A 23,295-nucleotide genomic window follows, 5' to 3' on the forward strand; every position below is an offset into this window, starting at 1 on the left:
CCCGCACCCGCCGGCAGCGGCGGCCCCGCGGCCCCGGCGCCGAGGGCAGCGACCGCCGGCACAGGTGCGGCTGGGGCGGGCGGGCCCGGGGTCCCGCCGGGGCAGGGGCGTGTCGGGGAGCGGGGCCGGGCCCGCGGGTGACAGCGGTGGATGCCGGCCGGGGGCGGGCCCAGGGGCGCTGGTGGCGGTCGGCTGACGGTGGGCGACACCTTCCCGAAGTCCCTCTCCTGCCCCCGCGATGCAGAGGGAAGTCTGCGCGGGGCGTTTCTTTCCTGCGGCGCGTTTTCGCTTGGAAAGGCGGCCGGGGTGGCAAACCCGAAGTTGGCGCCCCGGGAGTTGTGCCTGGCGAGGCAGAGCCCCTGTCCCCTGGCGCTGGGGGTTCCCCCTGCACGGGGCTGAGCCCAGCCCTGCCCGGCGGACCGGGGCGGGCGGGCTGCGGGAGCGCCTCGCTCCCTTCGCGAAGGGATGTGCCACGGCCGCTGTCCCACGGGAATGCCGGAGGGAAAGGTAGGCCCGGTGCCCGCCCCGGAGCTTGGCAGGGCCGAAATTTTGGAGGCTGAAAGGGAAACAAATCAAGGACTGCTCGAGTGAATGAAGAATGCCTTTGCAGTGGTTCTGATCTTTTCAGATTGCAGGGAACTGTAACAAGCATCCCTGCTGGTGTCAACTGAATGCTGCTGGGGAGAGGGAATTTCCCCTCTATTCTTGTGTAGGGAGTCCTCTGATTTTCCCTGATCAGCAGCACTCTGGGAGCATCTTGAGGCAGCAGGCTTTAACTATACACTTTCAACACTCTTCATATTTAGAAGGAAAAATAAGGAGCTCCTATTGTTGGCACTTCTTGAATTGCTCTGCCTGTTGTTAGCTTGGCTGCTCTTCCCCGGTGCCAGCCAAGAATAACTTTCCTCATAACTTCCGTTTTATAAATATGGGATGGCTGAAAGGAGTGCAATGATGCACTAAAAATAGCTGAGTGTATTCAGGTCAGGCCCAGGCTGGCAGCAGTAACACAGTTGTATTTTTAAACCACCGCAGCTGATTGCACACAGAGCACACAGGTTTAGTGATGCAGGTAAAATTGATGCACTCTGGGATGTCCTTGTGCCTGAGCACCTGCCTTGCTGGTGTTGCACTTCATCTTGCTTCGTCCAAGGACTGTGTTGCATTGTTGCTTTTGAGCTTAGTGTGAGCCGTGGTGGTCGTGTGTTGCACTCAGCCTAAAACCACCCAGGGTAACTTCCTTTGCTGTTAGTCTTGATTATCTTATTTTATTTCTACTGCGCAGAGGTGTTTGCTGTGGTTGAGGACCCCAGTGTGCCAGGAGCTGTGCGAGCAGAGGGTAAAACCGCAGCCCTTGGCTGAAGGGAGTTTATAGTTCAAGTCAGGAGGGCAGTAGGAGACAGTGTGACCCTCTGGACCAGTGTGATAGTCAGAAGCCAGTTGTTTCCAGCTTCCTGGCAAAGGAGATCTTGGAAAAGTTGAAGTAGAATAGCTGGCTAATGTCCCTCAAAAAATCTGCCCTCCTAGCACACACTTGTTCAAATACATAACAAAGAGGCAATGGAGCCTGTTGTCATCATTTGACCAGAGATAAAACCAGTCCTTCTGTATCACTGGAGGGGTGCGGGGTCAAGTGGAGGGAGACTAGAATAGGCTTTGAAAGCAAAGAGGCTTTGGTGCAGTGGGAAAGTGGAGGGACAGTGAGAGAGGTGATGTGGTTATAGCTGTGGCTTAGAAAAATGATCCCTGCGGCAGCACCCAGGATGGGTAAATAAGTAAAATGCTACATTTCAAGAGACATAAGTGTTTGGAAATGAGTATTTGTCCCATTCCTGGAAGTGTTCAAGGCCAGGCTGGATGGGACTTTGAAAAGTCTGGTTTAGAGAAAGGTGTCCCTGCCCATGATTGGAAGGTTGGAACTAGGTGGTCTTTAAGTTTCCTTCCAGCCCACATGCTTGATTCCATGAAAAAACAGAGGATGATGGTGATGGACGAGTTTTATTTGTGTTAGTGGACAAGAAATACTGTATCATATAGAGATACAAAGCAGGAGAAGTTGATGGGATACTGTGAAGATCTAATGCTTCAAGCCTGAGAGAGAGAGGATGGTTCTGGAGCTGAGTGGATTACATGCTGGTTGTGTCATATTGGGGCACAGGGGCTGTGCAGAAGGCCTGTGGGGGGAAGGTTGAGGAGAGCATGCCACCTACCTCAGGGCTGGTAGTCATCCACAGCCCGGATATCAAAGGAGAGGCTGAGAGTTCAGCCTTTGCAGGAAGATGGTCTGTGGCGATAGGGCACATCTGTGAGTAGCTGTCAGGAAACTTTAGCTGAAGAGGTATAAGCTGCTGAAAGATAAGATTCAGAGTAACATCCTGAAGGATGAAAGAAGTTTGTAGTGCTCACAGAAACTTTGGGGGGTATGGGAGTAGTTATACAGCTTTGAGAGGGTAAGGAATGACATCCAGGAGGGGAAGTGCTTTGAGAGGATAAGGAATGATATCCAGGAGGGGAGAAGATTTTAAAGCTAGAAAGCTGCTGTTGAAGACTTTGAAAAGAGTTTCAAATAAGTGCAGATAGCAGAAACCAGACAGTTCTTTATTTCACCACACAGGCTCCCTAATCAGGTACCCTAAAACAGGGGCACAGTTCTTACACAGCTGTCAAAGCTATGGGATAGGTCAGGAGCTTTTTGTTCTGTGCCATGTATTGCTTCAGTCACTTTGCCAAATCCCGTCAGTTGGCAGCTGCAGACTTGTAGTTTGCTTCATCCCCTGGGCTTTATTTGTGTCCCACCTTTGAGCTTTCCTATAGCTCTCTATCTTCTTCAGTTCTTTGTCTGACCCTTTGATTTTGCATAAATAGACATCATTTATCATCAATAATTATCTGGCTGTGGAAAGGTGTTCCTCTCTCTGGCCCTTCAGGCAGTTTGTATGAGTTGCAACTTTTCTTAGTCTCCTGATCCTTTTGAGACAGTTGGTGGGGAAAAACTGTGGAGGGTTAATAATCACGCTGTTTGTCGTCAGTCCCTTATCTATACCAGTTTAGGCTGTGATGTGCAATTGTTCCACTCTCTTCCCTCAGCCCAGGAAAGAAGCTAACCTCTTTACCTTGGTATGTAAAAGTGAAGAAACTTGAGTCATGCTGTATTGTTAATAAAAATGTTGCAAAAATTTCCACAGTCTCCTCAGCTCAATCTTGCAGCAAATACAAAAGTGTGTGAGAAATTGTCTGCACCCTAAACCACAGTAGTTTTGATATGGGACTGCCCAGAGTGCTCTGTAGGTAAGCATTTTTGTCTCCGGGAGTGGGACTGATAAAGCAAGTTTTTGTGTGTAATATACTGACGTTTTGCATACAGGGACTCTCTAAGGGTAAGTACGTTACTGTGAACACACAGTAGCAACATTGCAGAAGATGATGGTTCTCAGTCTTGTCTCCTATATCCATGTGCTTGAAACTGGAATGTGGCTCTTTATAACTAAGAAAGAAAAAATCAAGGGTTTTGTTTCTCAATATTGTCTTAGAGAGAGCAGTTACAAACAGTTGTCAGATCACATATCCAATGAAAGATATTATGAAAGGCTACTGGACGCTCTTTGTAAAGAAAATAAAGCTTGTGCATTTGTCTTTCTCACTGTCATTGTCATTAAACCTCGTGTCATGTCAGTTTTTCACTCAGAAGTTTTGAACTTGGACCTTGATGATGCCTAAGATGCACCTTAATGTCACTAGAAACAGCAATGTTGTTCACTGCTGGAAGCAATAAAGCTAGAACTGGTGCAGGGTTGGATGCTGCTCACAGCATGTTCAGAAGCCCTCTTCGTGGCATCTTGCCTGATACCAAAAGGGGTGGTTCTGCCTTCCATCCCTCTCAGCAGGTCCATGTGGCATGCTCCAGCATTCATCCAGGCCTATGGCAGTGCTGGGGCTTGCTGTGCCGCTGCCTGGCTGTGGCAGTGTGCATGGGTAGGCTTTCCAGTGCTGATTGCATTTAGAGAAGGGGCCACATGAAAGCACTGCTCCTGGTTCTTACCTCTGTAAATCTGTCCTAATGGGAAGGACTTCTTAAGACCACATCCTTTCTCCTGATTTTTTTTTTGCTTGTTTGTTCTTTTAGAAAAGAAAATGGTGGCAATCTTTTGCTCTCACTGCTTTCCCAACAGGAAGTTCAGGGGGTCCCCTACTGCATTTGGATTTTGATGTTAGCAGTTACATTTTCAGTGATGACTGTGACTAGAAAAATGTGTGTCTGTATGTCATCAGACATGTGTGCGTTAGAACAAAATTTAAGCTCATCCTGGTAATTCGAATGAATAAGCATTGAGTTGATTCATAGATTTCTGTATAGATACTGGTGAAGTTCTTTATTAAGACTGAGTCAAAGGGTCAGGGTGTGGAAAATTAAAACCAAGAATCAGTTAAGCCTAGCAAATCTCTTCATGGCCAAACCAACTGAAGTCCTGGATAGTGCGTCCCCATGGGGCAGAGAAAGAGACATGGGCTTCAAAGCCTCAAAGGCTTAGTTCTACAAAATGTGTAATGAACTATTGTTTGTTAGGAAAAGTGAGGACTCACTTTGGCTTCAATACAACAAAAGATAAAAAATTAAAACCTCTTAGTTGTCTTGTTCTCCATCTGTTCCTGTTACTTTTTTTCAGTACCTTTTGTTTATTATTTTGTTCTTATGTCTCTTCCTTCATTCACTTTCCTAAATGCTGTTACTGTCTGTCTTTTCACTCAACTTCATCCCCTTGAATCTGCTTGAAACTTGGTCGGGGTTTCAGCACTGAAGTTGGCGCTGGACTGATTGCAAACAATAACACTGACCTGTTGCTCTCTACTCATCTGCAGACAGATTGTTTAAAATTAAGATCCTGTTCCCACTCAACTTCTCCATTTGGGGTTTTCCCCAAAGCTTCCCAGAAGCAGATGGTGCTTCCTGGAGCTGTGCTTACAGAGCATTACACTTTATGCAGTGCTGTCTCCTCCTGACAAAACCAGGCGGATGTGTCCTTCCCTCAGAGCTGCCAGGTTCAAAGAAAGCCCGTGTACAAGCTGTTGTGCTGTTCTGATGTCAGCCTGGTCCAAGGTGGTGTACAGTCTACAGCTTGACCAGGAAGCACTTTGAGGACAGGTTCATGGCAAGGATGAAAGGATACCTTCTGGTATAAAAAGCTTGACTGCAGAAGTGAGCTTAGGCTGCACTTAGAAATGCATCTTGGATCAATTGATTTGATCCCGTAATGAAGCAGCATGCCTGCAAGTTCATGCCTTTCCTTTTCCCACTGACTTCATGATGCAATGACTAGTCTGTTCCAGAGCTTCAAGGAAGATTCAGGAGAACATGCCCTCTTGGGAGGGCAGATGGAAATTGAAATAGGTTAGAAATGCTCTGGGAGCAAGCTTAGTTAAAGGGAAAAGGCTAAAGAGGGTATAGGTTACATTTACTACAAGATAGAAGCTTTCTTTGGAAAATTAGTATTTTAAATAACAAGAGACTTAAAAATTATTGCTTTTATAGAAAATAAGATACTTTATTTTAGGGGATGAAGAAAAAAAAGCCAAGAGACCAGAAAGCAAGGGGAGGGGGCAGAGAAGGAAAAAGAAAGAGTAGGGGAAGAGATGGAGTCACTGGCACTGCTGCAAGGGCAGCACATTTTTGGCTGGCAAGGGAAGCTGATGCACAGTCAGTGGAGATGAAGGCTGCCCAGAATCCTATGTGCATGATTAAGTTCTGCCTACAAAATCATTAGGGTTTATGGTCACTTAAATTATTACAAACCCAAATATAAATGTTTATTTTCTTAAAATGGATTTTATTTCAGTTTGAGGGTTCAGTTTAAATGTGACATGCCTGTGCAGCCAGTAGCATGAGCTGATGTGACTGAGCCAGTGGTGTTTCCTCCATGAGCTGATGCTTCACTTCCTGCAGCGAGTGGGTTCACTTGGGCCTGCCAAGGCTGCCGTGGAGGGATAAAGAGGGTTGGACCTGGGTTTTCCATATGTCCTTATGTGTTTCCTGCTGCCCGTGTATTTTTTTTTTGTCACATCAATAACCACTTTTGTGAAAGGTAAAAAATATTCTGTATCATTGATTAAAAACTGTGAAAAACATCCTTGGTAACCTTGTGTTGCTCCAGGTGGTAAATTCTGCAGTCCCTTCATCATTTCAGTAAGGCAAAATACTTTTCAGTGGCTCGCCTTTTATCCTAACACTTCTAAAACATTTTTATACATGATCTTTTTCAAAGGTACTCTGGGGGATTTCCACTCCCTTGCTGTTTTAAAATGCTCATACTGTTGTGTTAACCACAAAGCTTACGCTGGTGCACTCTGTCTCTCTTTCTCTCTCTCTCTCTCATTTTCTCCCCATTGAGGACCAGCTACCATTTCCAGGTAAGGCTTTACCAGAACGTGTCTTGGTAATGCTGGCAGGATCTTACCATTGCTAGAATTATTTCTCATTTCTGAAGGGCTCTTCAGGGGTACACTGTGGCACACAGGGGTGTGAGTGGCACAGGGCTGTGCTGGGGGAAGGCTGCAGACACCAAAACATCTCAGAAACTGCCTTCACCCCTGAACCAGCAAAGTGGTGCCACAGTGTCATAGGGGTGAGTGGCAGAGCCTTGTTGCTGAAATTTCTGTTGGTGCTTGGGAATGTGCAAGCCAGGGATTGCTACAGAAGTGATGGGAACAAAGTTATTTTCCAGCTATGAGTGTGATTATTTTAAGGCAAAAGTTCTCTGTATTACTGTAACAATATTGTGTTGGTTAGACATAGAGAGATAATGCAAAATTAATTCATTATTTTTAGAACATCCAGGGAAAACAGTAGATGTAGCAAAGAAATAAACTGGTTGTAAAATCAGAGCTGCTTCAGCACCAGACAGACTTCATTGGTTGTAAGAGGGTATTTTTTAATTTTTTTTTTTTATGCTATCTGTGTTGTAATCTGTGTCTTAAAAACCTGCTGATGTCTAGTCTTACGGGAATTCATTGTAACGCTTGACTGTACCTCTACGCAAAGGAAACCCTACTGTCTTACTCTGCTTAGTGAAAATTTGCCTATGGAGATTAGCAAACTGATGCTTGCTTAGTAAGATTTTACTGTGCCTTAACAATAAGGTAATACTGGAATTTGGATAGGATAGTATTGTCTATATCCAAAAGAAAATGTTTGTTCTGCTGTCCTTTGCAGCAACATCCCCTCTAGGTGCTCAGGCACATATCCAATAGGAAATTGTTGCTATTAGAAATATTCTGTCCTGGGTACCAGCTGGTCACTGCACTGCAGTTTTGAAGTGATTAGGATAACAGGAGAGCAGCTCCTGAGGCTGACTTAGTGCCAGGTGAAGTGGAAGTATCAGCAGTGGGTCTGTGTTGGTGCAATAGGGGATCCTTTCCCTCCGCAGCCTCTCTGCTGGGGTGACACACGTCATGCAGCTGGGGTTCTTCTCCCCCATGGGGACTCTGCAAGTGTGTTTTGTTGTCAGCAGTCAAAATGTTGTATCTCTTCTGGGTTGGAAGGGACAAGGATGATCCATCATGTCAGATGTCATAATCTGCTGTTTTCACATGACTCCATATAATTTGCTATATCTTAAACATGTATCTCAAACTGTATAGATATTTTAAGCCATTCTTTAGCAGACGCTGTTACCTCTTCCACTCTGTATGTTAAGAGTTGGGGCATATATTTCTTGTCCCCAAAATACAGTGTTTTTGTAGAAGGCATTATAGTAAATAGTAAATCATGCAACTTTGTTATTTTAATTAAAAAATATGGAGGTAGCTAATCTACCTAGCTTATAAGGCAACTTGGACAGGGTCATTTTAATGCAAGGTATGTTCCCGTCCATCATGTTTCTGCCTGTCAGCTCCCAATGAAGTGACTTGATCTTAGACCTCTAAATTTGACAAACTTTTCCCACTGTGACTAAGACAGGCTTCCAGTTCTGATGTACCATAAAAGGTACATAATTTGAGAGAGAGGGACAGGGCATCTTCTAAGACTTGTCCCTGCCAGGTGCCTTAAGGCAAAGCAATAGAGCTGAAGTAGAGCTATAGGAACATAGGTGTATAACTTTTTTTCTATTCCCTGTTGTATGTATTTCATGGAAGCATGGTAAGTGAAGAAGTAATCACAGTGCTTTTTATTGAGCAATACCCCAATCCTGGACAGTTGCTGAACATTGCCTTCCCCTCATGCAGTGAACATAGCAGAAGCCATGCTCTCAGCCCCCATTTGCTGGGCAGCAGGACCAAGGATCCTGTCGTCTAGTCCATGCATGGTGACCAGATCTCTGATAACAATGCAGATATTTGCCCTTCTCAGTCTAAAAGGCATGGGTGGCACCCAGTGCCTGTGCCTCAGGTCTGCTGTCCTGGAAGTTTTGGTGCTGCAGCCTGCTGTAATGGTGCACTCGTAGCTCATATGTGCTGATCTTTCAGGGGGGTTTGGCTTCATGTGAGAGGAAACAGGAGAAAAATACTCTCTTTAAAAAGAGCACCCACATTATAGGGAATGTTTAATCTGTGTGCAGAAAGTATATTTTTGTGACTAAAAGAAGTTAATCTGTCCACAATAGTTCATTGGGACATCAGGTTTGTATATGGCCTTTGTCCATTCTGACTACTGGTGCCATAGATAGGCAGCAGCGCTGCTGGAGGGGAGCTGTTTGAACATGGCTTTAAAATGTTAATGCCATTTTATATCCTAGTAAGTCATGCCCATACTGATTTTTCTCCTTATTATTATGTTGTACTCATGTCTTGCTCAGTTTCTGAACAGTTAGAAATACTAAGTGGGGTGTATTTTAATGGAAAGTGTTTGGGCTCAATTTGGTGTGGTGGTAGTTAAAATAGGATAGCCCACATTTAGTAAAGTTTATTTTTGTTATGAAAATTCTCCTCCCTGGATTACTTCCAGTGAATTTAAAGCATCTGTGTATAAAGAGTTGTTCCAGAAGCATTTTGCTTGCACAGCTATTGGTGCAGGCAGGGCTGGGATGCTGAAGTGGTAGGAAGGTGCAGCTGGGAGCTTTTTGTGCTGTGCTGCCATTAAGCTCCCACTCACTGGTAGCTGTTTATAGGACTTGGGCTTAGTTTTTAGTGAGTCATACTGCTTTTTTTTATATATGGCCAGAATTAATTCTATTTATTTCAGTATATGGAAATCCGGGTTTTTTAATGTGTAGATTTTTCAGCCTCCATAAACTGGGGGGGTTTTTGTGTGCGTGCTGTTGCAGTGGAGGTGCAGTGAAAATCCCTTTACTGCATGCACTGTGTGTCTGCCACAAGAGCATCATTATACAGCATAAACCCGCCTCTCTCTGCTATTTTAAAACAGCACTATGGTTCACACGTGTGCTGAAAAATCTGAGAGTACACAAAGACAGGACACCTTCCCCTTGCTGTTAGCTGTGAGCAGGCAGAAGTGAAAGCGTCCTGGCCAGGCATCAGCGTAAGCAGGAAATTGATTCAGATAACCCTGGCGTGCTCTCACTGTCACCAAAAAGCACTTTTTCCCCTGACGGTTTCCCTTTGGTTTCAGTACAGAGAGCCCGGGTGCTGGAAGCCAAAAGTGGAAGAAGAGCTTCTGTGACCCGCCCGAGTCACTGGTGAGCACTGGGATGGGAATTACTTGCTGCCTGTGATGGTTTGGATCACATCCTGCCGAGCGCTGGCTGGCACTAGGTCTGGCACAGGGCTGCTGTTTCTCAGCTCCTCTCCCCAGCTGATTCACACAGGCACCTCTCCAGCTTGGGCAAAGCATTGCCATCCACAGGCCCTCTCCTGGGGCAGCCCATTTCCTCCAGCAAAACAGCTGCAAACCCTGCAGCAAACCTTCTGCAAGGCTGTCAGCAGTGGCAAACATCCCTGCTGGGCACCCAGAGGTTTCCGTTCTGCACTCTTAGCAGGCAGGATCACCTTTCACCTGAAATGCTCTTTCCTGTGCCCTGAGCTGCCCTTAGCTGTGCAGTGCAGTCCTGAGTGAGGCTGAGGTGGAGGAGGTTCTTTCACGGAGGGTCTCCATTTTTTGGGTTGAGTGCATTATGAAAGTGTTTAAGGAGATAAAGGCTCTCATTTCAACAAGAGAATTGGAAGGTGTTGTACCACAGCAGAGTGTTCCTTGCAGAAAGAGATGGGAATGATTTTGGTTGATTTAATGAACAGTGAGAGCTCTGAAGGAGTTTCTAGATAGGATTTTGGGCTGGTGACTATGTTTCTTCTTAATGTGTCCCATAACTTTTTTGCCTAAAGCATCTGTTCACCGCAGTTGGAAGAAATTCTGGAGTTAAGGAAGACCTTTAACAGCAAAATGGATAAAACATTGATTTTTTTTTTTATATGTGTTTTTAGACTGTGTGGCATTAGCTTGCTAAACCATGCCATCAGATGATGTAAGTAATGGAGTGTAATAGGACTCAGGAAAGTGGATGCCATGTAAATGGGAGAGAGCACTAATAAGAAAAAGGAAGGAAAATTGTTTCAGGGTTCTCACCTGCTGACAAGAGAATGAGTTCTTAGGCAGTTCATCCTGTAGGTAATCTGTGCTGTGGAAATAGATGGTGACAGCTCTCCATCTGCCTCCGAAGCAGCAGGCATGGTCTGCTGCTGGCATCTGCTACAGAGGCAGCCCAGGCATGAGGGTGGTAATCCCTCAGGCTGCATTTTGGCATCTCTGGTTGACGTGAAGAAATTAGAATTGGTCCTTATTAAATGTCAGGGAACTGGGAACCCCATTTTCAGAGAAGAAAAGGTCAGCTGTTTAAAAATGAAAGGACCAAATGGGCAACCATCTCTAGTTTGAAGCAGGAGGCTGTTCATGTGGAGGGACCAAACAGGGTAATTTGCAAACTCCAGTTGGAATAATAAGTCTTTATGCCTGAAATATGATTAAGGTTCATATTCCTGAGGGCTGTCGATGTTGGGTGATCAGTTGTGCTGGAGTATGTCAGACATTCAGCCTGGTGGATAACAGGGAGACCCTCACAAGCTGGGAAGGTAAATACCGAGTACAACCATGAACAAGGGTGCTGAGTTACAGGAGCACTCAAATGTTTGCTGTGGAATACATTTTAGTTGTTTAAGTGCTTTGGCTTGTTTTTTGTTCAGGTACACTAACTGTCCACAGGAATTCCTTGCCCAGTGTGGGTTGTTAAAATAGAAAGGAAAATGGATGTTGCTTTCTGAAGCCTGATGTGGTCTGTGGCAGTGCTGCACTGTGCATAGCGCAGCACTAGTCACTGCTTTCATGGGCCAGGAACACACTGCAGCAGAGAGGCAGGGCAGTGTGTCTGTACTTGCCATATTATTTCATGCTAGCCAAAAGGTTGGTGGTGTGTTGGCCCTGCTTCCCTCTGAAGGCAGCAGATACCTTCAGTGACCTTACAGCAGCTGAGTGAGAGCTCTCAGAGAGGTGCTGAAGCCAGTAAGAGTGACTTGAGTGTCTGACAGGGTGGGTGGTGAGCACAGAGGAGAGATAGCATCCCATGGCACCGCTATAAAATTGAGCACTTCTCCTGTGAAACAGTCTGAGAGCTCAGGTGTTGTGCTTTTGTATGCATCCTGTAAGGAAAATGTCTTCTGAGTGCAAAGCTACAAGAAATGCAAACCAGTGTGGCTCTAGGTCTTGAGCTACTTGCAAAAAAATTACTGTGGGATTAAGGGACTGGTGACAAAGATCTCGAGGTTTGTGTCTTAAGGCTGGAAAAAAATGTTGACAGTTTTTCCTACTGGGAAATTGCATTCCTGTGCCACATATGAACATCAGTAGGTTGAAAGAAAAACTTACGTCACACCTCTGATTGCAATCTCACTTTTCTTTCTTTTTTTTCCACCACTTCTTGCAGACAGGATTAATATAGCCAAGGACTTGCACATAATTTAATAAAACTTTGAAAAAATAGGAGTTTACTGCTATAAATGAGGGATCAACAGAAAAAAGAAAGATGTCAAGTTAAGAGGCTTCAACTCCTGCAACACCTAAACTGAAGGTAAAATCCCCTTGCTGCCTATTTTTTGTATGCTCCTTGCTGTGAACCACAAAGCCACCTCCTGTTTGAAGCAGTGCAATGAACTTGTGAAGTCATGTGGGTGGGCTCTACCTTAAGTGTAGACTTTCCTGGTGAACATTAGGGCAAAGACTAGACCTCTGCTTTCCCCAACCGTGTCTGACTACTGACTCTTGTAGTTTTTTCCAGACTAAGAACTGCTGCAAGAAAATATTAAAAAAACCCCACAAACATAAAGATCTCTGTTTACAGATTGTGATACTCTTTTCCAAAGGAGTGTGCTTTGATGCTTGTCACGTAATTATCATTTTGCAGTTCTCTGAGCATTTTGTTGTTCTTCCATAGCTGGTGCCGTGTTTCCCTCTGGAATCTGTCTCACCCCTCTGCAGATGCCAGCCCCCCCACGAGTGGCACCCTGCTGCAAGCAGTAGCTGATGCAGCGTGGCTGCCAGTGAGTATTTGAAGAGATTCCCCCTGTGTCTGGTTCCCAGTGCAGCTCCCATGGCCTGTGACGAACCCACTGCTCTCTCGGGCATCTTCACACGCCAGAACTCTGCCAGCACCACCTCTCTGGACTTTGAGCCTGACACTGACTACAAGTTTGTTGAAACCTTAGAGGATCGGTACAAGTGCGCCTACTGCCACCTCGTCCTTCACAACCCCCACCAGACAGGATGTGGGCACCGATTTTGCCAGCAGTGTATTCTTTCTCTGAGGTGAGTGCAAACTCCTCCTGTGTTCGCAAACTCCCCGTATTCCCTTTCCTAAAAAAAAATTCAATGTCTTCTATGAATCAGCAGTGAGTGCCATAATAGTATTACTGCTCCAGTAAGACGCTGAAGGAGTCAATGGAAAGACTCTGATGAACTCAATGACTGCATGCTCAGTGTTTTAAAGGTGTCCTTAAAGACCATACCCAGTGCTGGTGAACCACAGGGAAGTCAACATTAAGAAATTGTTATGTAAGCTGGAGCACTACTGTGTGAGATGCTGTTTCAGTCTGTCTGTCTGGCATGGTGCTCTGCAGAGAATTTGGGTTTGGTGATGTCTCACAGTATTGGCACTGGTGGTTAGATTAAGCAGTGTTCACTTTCTTCTGTAAAATTTCTTTGGAAAATTTTTTTTAGTGGAGTTATAAAATTGTTGTTAGTATTACCTGATACTGCAGCCAGATCACAAGGCTGCTGGCATCTGCTTGGGAATTATCTGCTACAAATGACTCTACCCCACAGACCTGTCTGGGAATACATTATGTACTGTTTGCTGTTCCTGAGGGCAAGATTTCTCCCGGCAAGGCTGCAGAGGAGCCTCTTTATGTGGATGGATGTCGCTAGTTACCTTTTGTGAATTTTAGATGCTTCATATTTGCTGCTTTCTCTCTGGGTTGCATCCCTTTTGTACTGCCTCAATAAGTGTTTTCCTGCCCCTTATTACAGGATTTCTCAAAGCCTTTTAAGGCAGCAGCCATTAGATCTTTCACTGGTGTAGCAAGGAGGGCACTGCTTCTGCTAGGCAAAGGCTAGGTTTAATACACAATGGGATTTTTTGAGATACAACATTTGAGAGCAGCAGATGGCCAGAGAGTGACAAAGTCCTCTTAATTAAAAACCATCTTATGGTTTTTACCATTTAACATTCATCAGACAAACTCTGTTTTCTGTTACACATTCACATTCAGATTAATGCCCTCGTAGAACTCTGGCCAGAATTTGGCTATGTGGTTGCCAGATGAAAGTGGATTCGGAGCACTTTTTTTGTTTTTATGGTATCTGGTATCATATGACTTATGTCAGAGTCAGATTATAGCATAGCCCAATTTCATAAAATAAATAAAATTTTCTGTGAGTTAATATGACTCTTCTTATCCTCTAGGGAGTTAAATGCAGTACCCACCTGTCCTGTCGACAAAGAAACAATAAAAATGCACGAGGTAAGTGACCGTAGCTTTACTTCAGCAGGCAACATCTGCATGGAAAAGGCAAGAGTGCTGAGAACAAGGTGGCTCTTAGTCCTCAGGGCAGAGCAGGTTTTTGTCTCTGAAATGATGCTAAGGGAAATAGTGTACTCAGTGATGCTCTCCCGGAAAGGAAGTATGACTGTATACATAAAGACTTATTTTTATACCTCTCCGAAGTTATTTCATTTTAGTCTTCTCTATTTTCAGTAAAGTGTCAAAGAGTTTCACAAAATTCTAAATCTTCCCTAGTCATCAGATTTATTTTTTTTTAGTGGAGAGTTTATTGACTTACTTTTTAATACCCCATCTTGCTGGGTTATCTTGTTTATTTAGTTGTCTTTGCTTTCACTTGGCTATAACTTGCTCCTTAACTATCTCCATTAGATCTCATTAACCCTGCAGACTTAATTTACTTTTGGGTGACTTTTAGAAGAAAAGATAAATTCATCTGTTTTATTTTACAAATTACTGTTGGTTTTGGTTGTTTTGTTTGGGTTTTATTTGTTTGTTTGTTTTGTTTTCTGGTGTTCTGTTTGGTTGGGTTTTGTTTTGTTTTGGGGGTTTTTTTGTAATGGATTAATTTGTTCTTATTTATATGCCAAGGCTTAAAAGTATACTACTTTTAAGTATACTTAAAAGTATACATACTTGATCATGTCAGAATGAATTTTGTAGTGAAATCAAATGTCTGCTTCCTCTCTGTTGTACTCCTGAAAGGAAGCTGTAATCAGACTGTCCATGTGATTTTTGTTTTTCCTTTGCCACCTTCTACTTTGTACAAATTTTGATGACAACAGTGCAACATTTACAGTGCTCCTTACAGGAAGAGCTCTAAATAAGACTTAAAGTTTGCTCCAGGGGCTTAATTTGCTTCTGCACACACAACTGAGTACAGTAGAAAGGATGTTTCGGCATCGTCTCCATCCCAAAGGCACACTGCACTGCTTGAACATTGTGGAGTGTGCACAGAGCTGGATGGCCTTTAGGGCCTGTTAGCTCCAGCTGCTTTCTTCTAGGTACAGGCAGGCTTTGACAGTGGTTATATAGCTCCTGTGCTACTAGTCCTGCTGGGTGTGGGATGGATCAGCATCTGTGGAATAACTATATGGGGAGAAAGGCCTGTGCTTATTAGAAATTCATTTATGGTTTTATTTATATTTATAATATAAATTTTCAATATGAATTATCAGGAGCCATACTCACAATTACGGAGTCTACACTTGCATGCTTAGGAGATCTGTAGTGATATTTTGCTCTTTTATATTATTCATAACATCCTATGTGGCTGCATATGAAAGCTGGTTTGCTTCCTTTACAGGTATTCAAAGACAACTGCTGTAAGAGAGAAGTTCTCAATTTGCATGTGTTCTGCAAAAACTTTCCTGACTGCAATTCAAAAGTAATTCTGGGACGATATCAGGTTAGTTTGCTTGATCAGATTTTGAAACCTTTGATTTTCATGACAATTCTGTGTATTTATGATCAACTAAATCCCAGTCATTGTCTTCAGAGTTATTGTAGCAATTTGGTTTAAGTACAAAAATTATGACTTAGCTATACACCATAAGTAACAAATATTATGGCTGTTACCTTGTTCAGCTTGGCCTTTGGTTACTTTTTTTTAATAAGAACCATTTGCTTTATGTAGTTTTAGTATATCTAGTATTATTATGTAGTTTTAGTATATCCAGTGTCTGTACATATTCTGTATGCTTAGGTGCCATATGTTGATTCAAGGGAACTTGACAAGTCATACTGGCCATTTGGGGCTTTTTTTGGTGTATCGATAGAATGAGAAGTGAAAGTCATACAAAGGACTCTGCCAGCTGTTTCTGTGGGTCTGCTGGGTAAATTGAGATGCAATGAAATACTTTAGGGTTTAATTTGCTGTTGTGTGTTGCAGGAGCATCTTCAGCAGTGTTTGTTTGAAAGCATGCAATGCACTAATGATGGATGTTGTGATCAAATTCTTCGGAAAGACGTGAAAGAACACTTGAGCCAGCACTGTAAATTTCGAGAAGAAATGTGTCAGTACTGTAATACATATGTGGTGTTCATTAACATAAAGGTAAGATTATGAAGCATTCCCTGGGAATCCCTAGTATGTGTTTCCTCTTGATGTTACTGAGCGAAAAGTCTCCAGCATTGCAATGGTACTTAACAACTCCTGAAACAAAATTTGGTTGAGTAGCTGAAGGAGAAAGTATAATAAATATGCTTTAAATAATACCAATTATTGATGCTCTCTTATGAACAACAAGGTGATATGGGGCTTGCACGTGTATGTTTGGGATTACTTTTTGCATAACTTCCTCTGTATGCACTACTTCACAAAAAATTCAAACCGTTGCCTTGTTCTGTTTCTTTTTCCCCAGAATCATGAAAAAGATGACTGTCCTAATTATCCTGTGCCTTGTCTCCAAAATTGTTCACAAATAATTCTGAAAAAAGAGGTACTATTATTTTTTCATATACTGCAATTCAACAGATCACATGCATTTATGAAAACTGAAAGCTGCATTGCAGACCACATTGGCCCATGCCAATAAAATTTCATTGCTCTAAGTATTTTCTTTGATTCTAAAAGGGATATATCTCCCATCTTTTAAGTGTGTTATTTGGTCACTGTAAGCCATTGATGTTTTGTAGTATGGAAAAATACCTATCTTGCTTATTGACTCTGAACACTCGTTTTCCTGTTTAAGTGGTTTGCAGTTGTCATGACAGTGGCCTTTATTCACCCCTGATGCAGGCTTTCAGATTTTATAAGTGCATCAAATGACTTAATATTTATTTCATTCCAAACTTCTGTGTTAATACATGCAGATTGAAAAGCACCAGGCTGTGTGCCCTGAGGCAGAAGTGGACTGCCCCTATAAGCAGTACGGATGTCTTGCAAAGGTACTGTTTTACAGATCTTTGTCTTTACTAGGACTGGACTTTGTCTCCCAAGCCAATCAGAGTCATTAATCAAAATAAGCATTTTATGTCCTTTCACAGTCATTTCTAACATTGGCTAAGATGCTGTGCTAGAGAATCAGGACTGCCATTCCCTCACTTTCAAAGCACAGAGGAGACATTTTGAATGTTTTCATCAATAAATTTTTTACTAACAGCTTCAAAAATCAGCTTATTATTTGATTCTTTCACTTCCTCCTCTGCCTCACTAAGGTTAAAAGAGGGAAACTTGCTGAACATGAAAACACTGCCCTGAGGGAACACATGCTGCAGATTTTAGACAAGAACTCCCGGTTGGAAGAACAGGTAAGTCGTGTTTAATGATCACTCTTCAGCGCTTCTTGACTGGTTGGAGGATGATATGATACTCTACATTTGTTGCCTAGTTTAGCTCAGCTACACTTTAGAAGACTGTTTTTATGGTCTTCACACACCTCAGAAGTCAGAATAAGCTTTTCTAGTGAAGTCAGTCAGTTACATGGAAATCTCTCTGTGCTCAGGTGTGTATATTCTCCACCAGGCACAGTGGGAGGCTCGTTGCCATTGCTCACCTCATTTGCTTTTGGTCCCTATTTACAGCAGATATGAGGTTTGGAGATAAAGCATTTTAAATTTTCATTGGCTGGTCAGGTTGCTCCAGAAAGGAGCCTTTACATGCCCAAGTCACTCACTCTGTGAGTGACTCTGAGAGGCAGCAGCAGAGCCAGTTGCAAGCACCTTTCTGCTCATGATCACTCCCGCGGCTTCCAGCAGGTGACACTGGGTGTACGCCCAGTCTTACTAAGGTGAATGCATCCAAACTGATGGTGGACTTCCTCTTTGCTTGTTTATGCAAAAAACAAGTGTCCCAAAGCGCTATAACTTGGTTTTGAAGTCTGTATCCCTCGCTGACTCATGGCTTTTACTGGTTAGGCCTCAGTCGAGGGAAAAAAATGTATATACATACACACAGAAACACACATGCACACGTGTGCAAATAAGGATATATTATGCCACTATAGAGCTGAAGGGGATGGGGATGAGAGATATGAGCCTCTTTGCACCTGTAGCCACACAGATCTATTCGAGTCTGATTACCTTATGTTCAGTTCTTGCTAGTGCTTATCCACAAGCTGTGAATTAAGTAGTGCTCTATCTAGCTCAGTTAGAGGCTTTGTGTTGTAAACTTTTCCACTGCCACGTATGTTTTAATTTCTTTATTGTATATTTTGGTGTTCCTTAGTATTTATACTCTGCTTTTCCCATCTGTAGATATCTGACCTATATAAGAGCCTGGAATGTAAAGAGATTAAAATCCAGCAGCTGGCAGAGGCCATTAAAAAGTGTGAGAAAGAATTCAGACAGTATACACAACTGTTTGGTAAAAATAGCAACTTGATGGTAAGCACACAGGTGAGACTTTGATTTTACCTTTTTTATCAATTGCTTTCTTACATTCTGACATGTTTATCCAGTACTAGTTATCATTAATAATAGCAGGGCAATAACAAATCTCCACAAGCCCTTTTCGCTTTTTTACACTATGGTATTGTCTTTTCATTTTAATTAGTAAAGATGTTTGGTTACCTGATGTGGGCAAAAAGCACTTTACAAATCCTTGTGGCCAGATGCCCATGGCAAATACACTGGTATAAATTTGAATAATTTAGTTGAGTGAAGTGATGCAGCATGAATGGATCCAAATGAGGGATGGCTTCTCAATCCATAAATGTGCTGAATTAATCATGAAGGAGCATTTGAGGTAAGTTCCTAAGCCAGCTGAGTACTTTCAATGCACTGTATAGATGATACTGCTGACATGCTAAAGACTTCATTATCTTAATTCAAAGAAAATAGCTGACTTTATGGATGTCTCTTGTACTTCTACTTCCCACGTTTTCTCAATGGCATGAACTGGGAAGGCTTTGGCCAGCCACCTGGATAAGTCTGCACGCCTGGAATCACAAGTGAAACAGCTAATACAGATGGCAAACCAGCAGCAGAGTAAATTAGACTTGCGGCCCCTGTTTGACACAATCGAAAATGTAAAGCAGAAGATTGCCCTGATGGAGACATACGATCAGCGCTTGGGTATGTCAGCACTTTGGGCTCTTTTCTGTGGAGGGGGCAGTTTGCTGATTTGCTGGTAGCTAAGTAGAGGCTCTGGTGCTACAGTCAGTCAGTTGCAGCTCTTCGCTAGAAAGGGCTTCCTTCTTGCATTCTAAGACCAAACCATGATGGTCTCCACACCATGGAGCTGTGTTCTCCCGCCTTCCCCTAATGCACAATGTCTCCCGAATTCCTGTGGCACTGCAGGGCCAGAGCACTGGCCTTGGTCTGGCTGGTGCACTGTGATGAAGGCCATGGTGCTATCCATCTTCAGGCCTTCAATCTGGTTTGTAGTTACCAGTGTTTCTTACGCAACTACCAGCTGCAATTACAATTTTAAAAGTTAACAGCTGTAGTCACACTAGTTCATAGCCTGTACTCAGGCTTGGGTAGTTGGGTAGTTAAGTTTTGTCACCTTGAGTCTGGGTGCTCAGACAGTTTTATTTACGTTTCTCTCTCTCTCTTTTTTTTTTTTTTTGTTTTGTTTTGGTTTGGGTTTGGTTTGGTTTTCCTATTTCTTTTTTTGTTTCCCCTTCTCTCAGTTGTTTTGGAAGATCAGTCCAGCAAACATGATCTCCAGATCAATATTCACAAAGCACAGCTCAATAAAAATGAAGAACGATTTAAGCTTTTGGAAGGCACGTGCTACAATGGGAAATTAATCTGGAAAATCACAGACTACAAGATGAAAAAGAAAGAAGCGGTGGAAGGCCGTGTCCTCTCCATAGCCAGCCAGCCCTTTTACACCAGCCGCTGTGGGTACAGGTTGTGTGCGAGAGCCTACCTGAACGGGGATGGCTCAGGGAAGGGAACACACATCTCTCTCTACTTCGTAGTGATGAGGGGGGAGTTTGACTCGCTGCTGCTGTGGCCTTTCAAGCAAAAAGTTACACTTATGCTTTTGGACCAAAGTGGGAAAAAAAATCACATTGTGGAAGTCTTTAGAGCCGACCCCAACAGCAGCAGTTTCAAAAGGCCAGATGGGGAAATGAATATTGCCTCCGGATGTCCCCGCTTCGTGCCGCACGCGGTCCTGGAGAACACAAAGAACACCTATATCAGAGATGACACTCTGTTTTTGAAAGTCGTCGTGGATTTAACTGATCTGGAGGAATTGTGAAAATTGTTCCCAATCAATGTGACTGCTTTAACCATTAAGAACTGCTTTCTTGGTGACTACCAGCCATGCAATAGTGAATTGCCACCAGTCAAGCTACTGAGAATGTTTCACAGCTTTTGGACTCATAATGAATTGCCAAAGTGTCAGCCTTTCCTTTTTTAACCCTTTTTTCAAGACTGCATTTTTAAGGCAGCTCGAAGTCCGGTTTGGTGCAAGCATGCATTCAATCCAGATTGGCTCAGTCCAGGCTGGGGGGAATGCTTTTTTCCCATCACCAAACTGGTGTTTGGAGATGAAACTCCTCCAGTAACCTCCCTGGAGCCCAGGCAGGCCTGTGGGCTCCCATCCCTCACACAGCAGTGAAGCCATGCCCAAACGTGCAAGTGCATTTCACCTGCCTGCAATAGAAACATTTCAACATTAGCAAATTTGAATCAATATGTCTTGGTCCCTCCATCTCCTGGATTTTTGAAGAGGGGAGAATGGCTTCAGTTAGGCGGGGAAACCATTTGCCAAGTATCTTGCATTTTTGTAATTTGTTTAAATTATGTTTTTCCAGAAAGCCCAGAGGAAGGCACCAATGCCTCTTGCTTTTTTAGCCTGGTTTTTCAGCTATATAGAGTATGCCCAGGTCACAACAGCTTTCTTATGTGTCCTTTCCTTTCCTGCCTAGTGCCTTGGGACTGATTTCCATTAGTAGTAAACATCCACAGTCCCCATCTGAAGCCAAAAGCTGCAGGCACTTCTCACCTCTCAGGACATGGCCAGAGGCAGGGCACTCGGCCAGCCTGCTAGCTCTTCTTGGCTGTGCTGTTGGAAGAGGGGCAAAACTCCCGTTCTTTTTCTTCCACATCTGTGCAAAATTGATGTTTTCTGGCCTACAAGCTTTATAAAAGGCAGGAAAAGCTTTGGATATCTGCCTGGGAGAAAACCCACGTAACATGCACTGTTCCTCTCTCCTAGAAATTTGGATGTTAGGGGAAGAAGGGGGAAAAGGGATTAGGGAGTGAGGTTGCAGTAGGAACCCAATTCTCACAGACAGTGCAGCTCTAATGTTTGTTAAAGGGTGACACAGCCACCCTTTAACAACTTGTTGTTCAGTTTGAAGAACTTCTTGTCTGAAGATTAAGATTTTCAGACAACACAGTCAGCAGTTGTTACAAAAGGGCTGTAACAACTGCTGACTGTGTTGTCTGAAGATCTTAATTCTCATTCCAATTTCCTTCCATACTGCAAGGGAATGTGTGCATTGTATGGGGTTTATTTGAGACCCACTAAAACTATCAAGGAACAAGTGACACAGAATACATGTGCCTTTTTAAAGCCTTTTGGGTGCTTGTAACAGGGATGTAATTTTGCATTCTCAGCCATTTTGTTATTACAAGTGACAGAGTTTTGCATCTCTCATCTCTCACAGATCAGGTAGTGGAACACCACAGCATTATCCATTGCTCCAAAGCTTATCAAGAGACAGCAAGACAATAAGCTGGATTTAGAGTAAGAGTAAACTAGGCAGGATAAAAATCAAAACGGGGCATGGACTGAAAGGTATAAGGCAGAAAATTCAAGAGGGCAAATGTGGCAAAATGAAAAATGCCCTCTCTGTGCGGGATGTTGATATCAACTAAAATAATTCAAGGTTTGGTACTAAGATGAAGGCAAAATACTGTATTTTGTATCAGCAATCTTATTGCTAGACATTTACTTTCCCACGTGGTTTTCAGGACGTAACTCAGACACATATATTTTCAAATTGGGGGGTGGAAGGGAAGAGACCTTAGTAATCTATACCTCCTGGTGGGTTAGCACATCTGAAATCTTTGTTTTCATCTGGAAGTCCTTTTTGTTTTACAATGTCAGGACGTACTGAGCCACCAAAGGGGCTTTCCGTGTTCCCAGAAACAGATGGCAAGGAACAAATTTTATTCTTTTGTACCACCATGATTGACTTCAAGAGTAATTTCAGCTGTACAGCATAAAGAATTAGGCCTCATGTCCCTAGCATTGTTACAGAAAGAGAAAGCTTGGTTTGACAGTGGTGTGGCATTCTGTGTCATCAACCCTGAGCCTCAGATGTGGATTTCATGTTATTACTTCAGTATTTGTCACGTAACTTTCAAAGTGACACAACTTGCATAATAACCACTAATAACTGATGGAAATGTACGAACTGTGTGTCCTGGGACTCCTCAGTACTTTGAGTATAAAATACAGAAAATGATAAAGAACTTGGACAAGCAAGGGAGGCAAGATGGAAAGGATGTGGTCTGTATCCTGGCAAATACCCAGCCCTCTCCACCTCCACCACCCCAAGCGTAAAATGGGGATAATAATACTTGCAGAAATGTTAGAGCTATTTAAATGTTTGTGAAGAAGTTTGAGCATGAAGAGAGCTAAGTATTATTAAAACTCCATTTCTAATTGTTAGAGTAGGCGATGGCATAGTGATGTGGATAAGTGTTTAGTGTTTTCCTAGACAGATTTTGAAATCATGTTTGGTTTTAGCCAGTTTGTACTGCAATCTCTCCTCTACCTACTGGTTGGGTTTAGGTTTTTGCCACGAATATTCCTCTTAAAATTTTGAAGCACAAATGATTCGTCCTGGGTGTTGGAAACATCCCTTTTGACATACTGCCTGTTTTATAAAGAATTAGTTGAGAAAATTGGGTTTTTTTAAAGGCAAGACCTTCTTTAAATTGGTTTTTTTTTATTACAGTAATTGAGAGATTTATGTTAAAATTTTCAGTGATTTTTTTACTACTTGTAAACAGGATTTTAAACTTCACCCCATTCCTAATAAAGAAAAAAATATGTTGTATAGCATGAATTGTCAGGAAGAATTTTGATGTTGCATGAAAAAAATACCAAAAACCTTTTCAATAATATTGTACTGGATAAGTAACCAAAAGAACTTAGGGTATTTCTACATCAGCATCTAGTATGTTTCTTATGTATTTATTGACAGTTTGTAGTTGTTTGAATATCTCTTACTACAATGCAGGCATTTTTCTAGCCAAATGTCTTCACTGTGTACATAAACTAAAGTAAGAATAAATAATTTTACCATCCTTCTGGAGTCAGTGTGGCCTAATACTCATTTTGGCTGCATTTAAGGAGATTTTTACAAGGATGCAAAGTACTGGATATTT

At 42.9% G+C, this 23,295-nt stretch overlaps 1 protein-coding gene across 4 annotated transcripts; it reads left to right on the plus strand.

Annotated features, from left to right (window-relative positions):
• TRAF5 (TNF receptor associated factor 5) lies at nucleotides 1–23,222 on the plus strand. Of its 4 annotated transcripts, XM_051783154.1 has the most exons (13): nucleotides 5,856–6,402; nucleotides 9,560–9,626; nucleotides 11,862–12,005; nucleotides 12,369–12,739; nucleotides 13,896–13,953; nucleotides 15,299–15,400; nucleotides 15,884–16,048; nucleotides 16,356–16,433; nucleotides 16,807–16,881; nucleotides 17,152–17,244; nucleotides 18,190–18,318; nucleotides 18,840–19,008; nucleotides 19,569–23,222. In XM_051783154.1, the coding sequence occupies exons 4-13, from the start codon at nucleotides 12,525–12,527 to the stop codon at nucleotides 20,144–20,146; spliced, it is 1,662 nt and encodes a 553-aa protein (XP_051639114.1). In that variant the 5' UTR covers nucleotides 5,856–6,402; nucleotides 9,560–9,626; nucleotides 11,862–12,005; nucleotides 12,369–12,524; the 3' UTR covers nucleotides 20,147–23,222. The 4 variants fall into 4 exon arrangements, with proteins under 4 accessions (XP_051639113.1, XP_051639112.1, XP_051639114.1 ...); XM_051783153.1 differs by lacking the exons at nucleotides 5,856–6,402; nucleotides 9,560–9,626 and adding an exon at nucleotides 1–64 and having other exon boundaries at nucleotides 11,866–12,005; nucleotides 18,190–18,330; XM_051783152.1 differs by lacking the exons at nucleotides 5,856–6,402; nucleotides 9,560–9,626 and adding an exon at nucleotides 15–64 and having other exon boundaries at nucleotides 18,190–18,330.
• Nucleotides 23,223–23,295: the final 73 nt, after the last annotated feature.

The sequence above is a fragment of the Manacus candei genome, unplaced genomic scaffold, assembly GCF_025592945.1.
Source record: "Manacus candei isolate 608988 ecotype Guabito, Panama unplaced genomic scaffold, ASM2559294v1 h1tg000017l, whole genome shotgun sequence".
Classification (NCBI taxonomy): Eukaryota; Metazoa; Chordata; class Aves; order Passeriformes; family Pipridae; genus Manacus; species Manacus candei.